The 9607-nt window shown below is 35.6% G+C and overlaps 1 protein-coding gene across 1 annotated transcript; it reads left to right on the top strand.

Annotated features, from left to right (window-relative positions):
* The first annotated feature begins 3669 nt into the window (after positions 1–3669).
* On the top strand, positions 3670–8833 carry nmu (neuromedin U). Its single transcript, XM_086089649.1, has 8 exons — positions 3670–3954; positions 6206–6261; positions 6334–6375; positions 7764–7817; positions 7898–7927; positions 8139–8213; positions 8540–8593; positions 8661–8833. The coding sequence occupies exons 1-8, from the start codon at positions 3810–3812 to the stop codon at positions 8694–8696; spliced, it is 492 nt and encodes a 163-aa protein (XP_085945775.1). The 5' UTR covers positions 3670–3809; the 3' UTR covers positions 8697–8833.
* The last annotated feature ends 774 nt before the right edge of the window (positions 8834–9607 follow it).

Genomic DNA, 9607 nt, shown 5'->3' on the forward strand with positions numbered 1-9607 from the left:
GATATGACCAATATTTATGAGTTGTTTTACACTGAAAGACCCATTTCTTGATTCAAAGTTAGGTCAAATCAGCCCAAGTAGAGGATGGGTTCATTTTTGACCGAACTAGTTTTTAGAGTGAAACTCAATAAATGATCCACCATTTTCAAATGACGGACTGCCTGACTACACGGAAGAATTATGTCAATGACTAAAGGTAAGCAGAGCTGCAATGTTGCTGAATGCACAGATTACACTTCATTATACTGCCCCCTATTGGTCAAAGGGCATATACCAGAAGTAAAATAAAAATAAAAATAAACCTCGTATCTCAAGTCACCACTGTACAATGTTTTTAGCATAATATGTGTGATATACTGATTGGATCATTTTATAATAGTCACAGAAAACCATAAGACCATGAAGGCTAATTCATGTGTAGGAGGCAGGAAATTGGAAATGTTGCAGTTGGATCCACTACGACAGTTAGCCCCCTGATTAAAAACTTGCTTTTCACAGAGTGATATAACAATATTGCACACATGGCGCATGTAAAATGAGTCGAAGTGTGCCAATTAGTGAGTTGGATCACGCTTATCTCAATGACGCATATAATGGAGATTCCACGAGTCCATTACATCGTCGAGGGCCAATCTAAACATAATTGCAATAATGTTACAAACGCATTGATCATATGAATCCAATCTCAGTAGAACATTAGAGATTATGAAAATGAGATTGAGCAGGGGAGGTGGCGACTTTCACTTAAAAGTCTGCAGCGGAAACAATGAGCGGCGTGTTTGTTTATGAAATGAACGTCACTCCACGTGTAATTATTTTTTTCATAGCAGTTGAAAAGGAAAAATTATGATCCATTACAGCGGTTCTCAAATTTTTTTTCACCGGCTGACATTAAATTAGTAGGCCAATGTGTTCATCAAATATAAAAGTGAGGTTTTATAACTGGAAAGTAGGGAAATACCAATAACAGGTATAGTACCAGGCGGAAATTGGTCGTATTTTAATGTATTTAATTGGGCCCTTTGTTTCAAATACAAACAAAAGTAGGTACGATCCCATTTCAATCATTTTCAAAATTCACATAACGAGTACAATCAAAAAAACAACAACATTTCAAATAAAGGACAGAAAGGGCAATCAATAAGTAACTAAGTAATAAGATTTCAATTCCTTTTACCAATGAGCAATATTTGTTTTTGTTCTAAAGAAATGATATTTGTGTAAATATTGTTTACCTAGTAAAACAATGCAAAAGTCAAAATTATTAAAATAAATAAATAATTAATATCCGTGATGGTATGATAACCAATAGAACAAATCCAATGTTGAATTTTTTTTTTTTTACATACTCGCATAAAAAGAAAAGATGATCCAAATCTTCATTTACACTTTCACAAAAAACACAATTTCCCACATCCATCTTAAATTTCTCCTTCAAAAGTCCTTTTGTTGGGTAAATATTATTAATAATTTTAAATTGAAGTTCCTTGTTTTTTGCTGTGACCGCAAATTTCTAATATTTACATCTAATCGCTTTTCTATCTCCTAATTTAAAGTCCTTAAGAATATAGTCACGTTTTAATGAACTAAATAAACAATTGTATAGTAACTGGCTTCTAATAAATTTGTTGTTGCATTTGTGGTTACAAAAATCAATACCATTAATGAATAGATGCCTTAAAGCTGGCGTGATTTTCGAATGTATTTGATCCTGTTTCACCACGCTTACCAGGGAGATAGGAAATGTATTTACAATTTGTTTCAATTTATTTTGGGTACATCTAATTGGAGGCTGCCAATACCAAAAAAACAATCTTACATCGATTAAGTCCTCCCAAACACTAGTTGGCGCTATGCTGCGGCAGTTTAACACATCAGCGAATCATCATCTGCATCAACCAAGAAAGCTGCCTGTCAATTAGTCAACATCATGAGAAAGATGATGATAGGTGTTTTGAAACAATACCAAGAGCCAACCATCCATTTTCCACCAACCGAACATAACACAAATGGGAGAACATACACATCCCATACAGAGATGTTCCAGCGGACTCTTGACTGCGAGACACAAGTGCGAACCACTAGGTAGCTGTGCTGTCCTACATTAGCAGCATGGTAAAAACAGGACTTGATTATCTTATTTCTACTCTCACTGTATGTATGTATTTATTTATTTATTTATTTATTTATTTAAAATCCATGTGTACTGGAAGAAATGTAGTCAGAAGAAATGCTACAAAATGAAAGGACGAGACAGTTGGCTACAATTTCTATATTTATTTAAATGTTCTCGACAATAATAGGTTATATGCAGCCCCACTAGTCTAGATGTGGTAGTCTGATTAATATTGTGTTCGTGGAATATGAGATAAGCAGCAAAATCCAACCGTTTTTTATCAATATCAGAAGGCGGCCATTTTGCCACTTGCTGTCGAGTGAAAAATGACATCACAGTTGCTCAGTTTTCAGGTAACAACCAATCACAGCTCAGCTTCAGAAAACAATTGAGCTGTGATTGGTTGTTGCCTGAAACCTGAGCAACTGTGATGTCATTTTCACTCGACAGCATGTGGCAAAATGGCCGCCCCGAGATGGATGAAAACGGCTGGATTTTGCTTCGTAACTCATATTCCGCAAATATAATATTAATCAGAATGTCATGTTTAGACTAGTGAGGTCACATATAACATATTATTGTCAAGAAATATTAAAGGTTGACTTCTCGTTTAATGGAACAAGTATTCAAATTTTGGGTTATGCCTACGTCAGCGCTTCTGAAAAACGTACACCAGTTGGTTTAGTGATTTCAGCACCACCTTGCAGGTGTTGACTGTTTTCATTTCAGATGAACATGGCTGCCATCTGTTTGTGTTGATTCACCCACGTTGTAATGTATCCCCTTTCATCCTTCGGAGAGCTTTAATGCAAACAAACCCAGTCCCAGTAATAATCAAAACCAACTCATTTTAAAGGTCTTGACATTTAGAAATGGCGGAAGCACACACGGGAGCGTCGCCCCGCAATGAAAAAAAGCTGCTGTGGCTAAGTATGACTGAGAATTCATTTTGAACGCAAGATCACTTGTGAGCGTGCCTGTTATGATGTTACTGACTGGGAAGGCAGGAAGAGGATGGATGCGGAGATAAGCGTGGGAGGACGGACATGCAAGGGTGGGGACCACAACTCCTCGGAATTGCTCCGTCGTATGACAATTAACACATGGAGTCCAGGCTTTTTGTTTTGTTTTGACTTGATCGTCTTAAGATTGCATTGCACCCTGCACTGATTCAAGGCAATCCAGTGCCGGAAGTTGCAAAGCAGCCCCGGAACATAACCGAGCATAAAATGAACGAGATTTCAAAACTTATCAAGGTAAACAGGATGAAACCGCAAAACTGTACTTTTACATCCGACCACGGGTATTTCGGGGTGCGTAAGTCTATTCTCAAAAACGTTGAGAACCCCAGTAATGGGTTTATCCCACGTTAATTAAAAAATAAATAAATAACAACAAATTCAATATATAATTGTATCTATAAGTCTAAAAATTTTAAAGCATGGCAAACTAATTTTTTTTTTAGAAATTTCTGAAAATTATTAAAAAATAAATAATAATAATAATGAAAAACATCAAAGTGTACCTAAAGTTGTGCCCCTGTAAAGATCGGACAAAAAGGGTGTCCAATCCCAGCCTCTTCCACATGTGGGCCTCCTCCAGTGACGCATAAGTGACACCCGCCTTCATATACTCCCGGAGCGTTGCTCCAAAGTCACTCACAAGTCACACACGCACTCAGAAAGGGGAAAAGATGCAAACGAAACAGAAGAAGCGCGCAGCCTCCAGCAGCAAAAGCAACTTGACCAAGCTTGGCGGAGGAAACGTGAGTGCAGTCGGCGCGGCCGGCGTGAGCCTCGCCGCCCTCCTGGTCCTCGTCAACGTTCCTCTCATACACAGTAAGATGGATTTTGGATAACTTTTCTTTTTGGTATTGAATAACAATTTGAGGCTTTCTTTACATACTTTTTAAATGTATCTTTTGTTACATTAGTTTTTAATATAATTGGATCCTTTATGTCATTGTTTATGTTATGTTATGAACATATTGTGTTACATGCATGTAATGAATTAATTTGAATATATTATATAATTGTATCTATAGGACGAAACATTTTAATAATAATAATAAAAGTGTTTGGCAATTTTTAAAATCTATGTCTAAATTTATTTTAAAATAAATAAATTGGAAATATCAAATGTCTACATGTTTAGTGCACACAGTGTTTGGTATAGGCTGAATGTTTTTTTGAAAGTAAGTATAACTGCAATTAAAGTTTTACATTTTATTTTTACTATTTTTATGTGTCATTAATGTAATCACGTTATTCTTGATTGCATTTCACATTATTTATTAAAAACATTATTCCAGCGATATATTTTTTTACCTCATTTTATTGTGCCATTCTGCTCATTAGTCTTTGATTTGTGGGCTCATCTGCCATCCGTCCATCCATCCATCCAATAGACAATGTCATCCATCCATCATACAATAAATATTCTTCCATCTATCCATCCAATAAATATTATCCATTCATCCATCCATCCTGCAATAAATATTATTCATCCATTCAATCATTCATCCATCCATCCAATAAATAGGATTCATCCATCCATTCAATATTTATCCATCCAATAAATGACATTATTCATCCATCCCAAAAATAACATTATCCATCCATCCATCCATCTATCTATCCAACAAATAACATTATCCATCCATCATTATTCATCCATCCATCCTATAAATAACATTATCCATCAATCCATCCATCATTATTCATCCATCCATCCTAAATAACATTATTCATCCATCATCCAACAAATAACATTATCGATCCATCGTTATTCATCCATCTATCCATCCTATAAATAACGTTAGCCATCAATCATTAATAATCCATCCATCCTAAATAACATTATTCATCCATCATCCTAGAAATAACATTATCCATCCATCCATCCATCTATCTATCCAACAAATAACATTATCTATCCATCCATCATTATTCATCCATCCATCCTATAAATAACGTTATCCATCAATCCATCCATCATTATTCATCCATCCATCCTAAATAACATTATTCATCCATCATCCAACAAATAACATTATCCATCCATCGTTATTCATCCATCTATCCATCCTATAAATAACGTTAGCCATCAATCATTAATAATCCATCCATCCTAAATAACATTATTCATCCATCATCCTAGAAATAACATTATCCATCCATCCATCCATCTATCTATCCAACAAATAACATTATCTATCCATCCATCATTATTCATCCATCCATCCTATAAATAACGTTATCCATCAATCCATCCATCATTATTCATCCATCCATCCTAAATAACATTATTCATCCATCATCCAACAAATAACATTATCCATCCATCGTTATTCATCCATCCATCCATCCTATAAATAACGTTAGCCATCAATCATTAATAATCCATCCATCCTAAATAACATTATTCATCCATCCATCCGTCCTACAAATAACTTTATCCATCCATCCAATGGATAACACCATCCACCCAATACATAACAGCACAGCATTCATCCTTTCATCCATCCATTGAACGGATAACAAATCTAGCCATCTATCAATACGTATTAATCATCCATCCATTAGATAACACTGTCATCCACCCATCCATCCTTCCAACCAGCTCTTATCCAGTAGATAGATTGATGAAACCATCAGAACAGTCAGGGAAATTGTTGTCAGTCTTTACTTTATCCATTTCATGTCATTCACTTGTTCATCCAGCTCCATCCATCCACCCGTCATCCATCCATCTATCCATTTTTCGACAGTTTTCTCTTTCCCTGTGGCTCATTGCATTAAGGCCGATTCGCTCAATGTGATGTTTGGCTTGAGCGGAATTCTGGCCTATGGAATATTTCCATCCGGGGTGGATAAACTAATCAGACGTCAGCACCATAAGTGCGCGTGTTCTAAAGAAAAGCTTTTACGCAACTAATGGCCAACGGCGGCAATCACGTGGATGAAAATCTACAAAAGCTTTCAGATTTTACACTGTCATTATGCGTCTTCTGTTAATGGGAGGCTGTTTCGCTTCAAGATGTTTTTGTTTTGACCAAGTTAATGGTTTGTGTTGTGCTCACACAAAAAGGTGCTCGGCTAGAACCTCAGCAAGCTTCAGTTGACCAGAGAAAGCTTCTTGGCCAGGTAAGTAACACCGCTTCTTAATTCTCTCCCCTTGTTGTCTTTGTCATCTGCTGTATGTTGAACCTCCCGCAGATAGACGCAGCCTGTTCCTCCTTCTTCTCTGCAGACGTTCAGGTGCTGCTATAAACACAACACATACACACAATCGACGGCACCAGCCATCCATCCAATAGATAACACTATTCCTCCATCCAAACACCCTCCAACTAATGGAAATATCTCTTGATCCCAACAATATATTGACCTAACATCATCCATCATCTGATAGCACCATGGGCTCTACTTCATGGATGGCGTAAATGGAGATCAGTAGATCCAAAAACGGAAGGGCTGGGCTGTTGTGGGAGTGGTCAAAAACAACTTCAATCATGGCCAGTCAAAGCGGCTCTTCTAAATCTATTCAATTGAGGCACTGTACTGCGAGTACAGTAGTCTTGGAATGGCGGAACGTAAAACTCCGCCATGAAAGGGGCTGTTGGAGAATACTGTGCCAGCCAGTGGGATACGTCGCGTTGGACCAGCTGTTTATCCTGTGTCAGTTTTAGACATGGTCTTAGGAGATGTAAACCCCTTTTCACACTGCACTCACTGTTAAAGAGTTGCGCGGCAACCAAGGTTATTTTAGTTAACGAAAACTAACAAAATAACTAAAAATTAAATTAAAAAAGCATCTCCGTTAACGAAATAAAATAAAAACGAAAATGCTTTTTTTTTCTTTTTTTTAATGAAAACTAACTGAAACTACAATTTGCATTTACAAAACTAACTAAAACTAACTATAAGTATTGCGAAAATGTCCTTCGTTCGAGTCTTTGGTAATTAATACATGAGCCTTTGCGGATGTGATTTTAAGTATATTTATTTTTGATATGAACCGAAATAACATAGTATTCACTGATGTCACGGGATCGCGAGTCCGCCCCTCATGTTGGGGCACCTTCAGATGAAAGTCGCTCCTCGGTGACAATTTTGTGTGCTTGACTTTTCGCTCCAATGACCTGGCACAACTGTTTCTTCATTTAAGTCAGCCGAAATGCAACACTAGGTAAGAAATCTATTACTTAATTTCATTTTACTATGGTGTTTATTAAATATTGCACACAATTAATAATTAAAAAAATAAAAATAAAACTAATATTGAAACTAACTAAAACTAAACTAAAATTAAGCATAAAAAAAAAAAACTAATAACAACTAACAGAACAGCCCTGAAAACTAATTAAAACTAACTAAATAAAAAAAATAAAAACTCAAAATGAAATAAAAACGAACTAAAATGAAAATTCCAAAACTATAATAACCCTGGTGGCAACAACCACTGTGCCCATATTTGGAAGTGCAGCCTACGAGGAAGTAAAAGTAGTTGCAAAAGAATACGACATGAAAACGCTGATACGAAAATCAGGACCCGCCGGCACTGTGCATTTGCGCTGTCTATGAAAATAGAGCCCGACATTTTCAACAATAAATCTAAAGGCAAAGCAAACAATCGCCTTTTCCAGGCATCGGACATCTTGGGGGAAATTTGCTTCTTGATGCTGGTCCAGAAGTCCAAGGTAGACAAAGAAGTATACATTCCATCAATGTCATATCAATGACATTTACGCAAATAGATGATTATCTTCTTTCTTCTCAGGAGCTCAAAGGACAAGAAAACAACAAAAGAGTGAGTGTATTTTGCAAGTGGGGTACAAAACGTGTGTAAAACACCCAAGTTTTGTTTACAGTAACAGAAGTGGGATCCAAAGATAGTCGAGCCCCACAAAACGAAAGCCCTTTGTGATTCCCAGTGTCTATATTACACAAATATTAAAAACATAGCCAGAAAATTTATGTTTCACTTGCTGTCCAATAGCTCTCGTCTTTGTGTCAACCAGAGCCCCGCATTGCAGCCCCTCCTGCATTTGGTGCCTCATTTGCATACCCGGCGACAGAGAGGAATCTCAGTGCAAGTAAGCACCACTGTTAAAAAATGAGTAGCAAAGATGTGTTAAACTTTTTTTTGGGGTGGTGTGCGGGGGGGGGGGGGGGGGGTCACAATTTAAAACACTTCCCTGGTGTCTAAATAACATCTGTGACTTGCACTTGTTCAAATAGCTTAGCTTAATGCTAACACATAACGGGAAACGCCATTATAGATATTTGGATACAAACAGTGCAGTAACACATGCAGTTTTGTTTTTGTTCTTTATGTGTTGTAACGTTAACAAAATGGCAACAATATAAAACACTTTGAGAAATACTGTACAGTAATGTACTTACTGTTGTGTCGCCACAGGCTGAACTGGAGGGACCCGGCGGGATCCAAAGCAGAGGCTACTTCCTTTATCGGGTATGAGAGAAAAATCGAATCAAAAAAAATTCAGAAAAAAATATTTAATTTTTTTAATTTTTTGCAGCCTCGAAATGGAAAAAGAGTGTTTGAATACGAGTAGCCAAAAGTTAACGCCTGACCTCTTGAGCCCACAGCAGCCTCTTCACAGTGGCTGCACCGGACCACCGAGTCGACCGACCACTCAATTTACTGAATGTACATTAAGAAAATGATATTATGGAAAAAATATTAACGCCATTGTGCAGATTTTATTTTGTGGGATATGTAAAATGTATATATACACGTCCTTTGCATTAAAAGTGCTATCAGAGGTGCTTGTTATTTTTATTGTTAGTTACAAAACTACAGGAAGACATATTCAAACATGTTTATATTTAAAAAAATCATTGAATGAATGCAGCAAATGTATGATTAATAGAAAATTTATTATATATTATATATAATATAAAATGTTTATATAATATTAACATTACTTGTTACAATATAAAAATATTTTTAAAACCATATATGTATACATAAATATAACATACTGTAAATCTTTAACATGTATAATTTATTATGTAAAATTTATTATTTTATCTATCAACTATCAAACCAATGATTCCTTAGCCTATTAGCATCATAATTTCCCAAGTCACTGTTAGCAATAGTAGCTTTAACAATATATCAATAAAAAAAAAAAATATTTCAATGTAAAAAATGCTTTAAAAAATAAAAATACAAATTATTATATATATATATATATATATATATATATATATATATTTTTTTTTTTTGTAAAGATCCTCTGTTGCGCATGTCATGGTAATCTGCAAAAGTTGAATCGAAGCAACTGGATTCTTGTTGATTTATTTTTATTTTTTTAGGTATTTATTTTTTACGGGCTTGTGAAAACCTTCAAATATGACTTGGGCAACTATACTAATATCCTAATGCTATTTTTAAATGTTAATTGCAGTACAATAAAAAAAACATACTGTATATAATTAATATTACACATTTAGATCATTA

This window comes from Leptonotus elevatus, chromosome 11, assembly GCF_054856555.1.
Source record: "Leptonotus elevatus isolate MCC_2025b chromosome 11, RoL_Lele_1.0, whole genome shotgun sequence".
NCBI classification, from domain to species: domain Eukaryota; kingdom Metazoa; phylum Chordata; class Actinopteri; order Syngnathiformes; family Syngnathidae; genus Leptonotus; species Leptonotus elevatus.

Excerpts from the sequence above, each read along its gene's own strand:
- nmu (XM_086089649.1), top strand. The coding sequence starts at position 3,810 with ATGCAAACGAAACAGAAGAAGCGCGCAGCCTCCAGCAGCAAAAGCAAC. Across the intron at positions 8,214-8,539 it reads AGAGAGGAATCTCAGTGCAA|GCTGAACTGGAGGGACCCGG; the intron begins GTAAGCACCACT and ends GTGTCGCCACAG. Across the intron at positions 8,594-8,660 it reads GAGGCTACTTCCTTTATCGG|CCTCGAAATGGAAAAAGAGT; the intron begins GTATGAGAGAAA and ends AATTTTTTGCAG.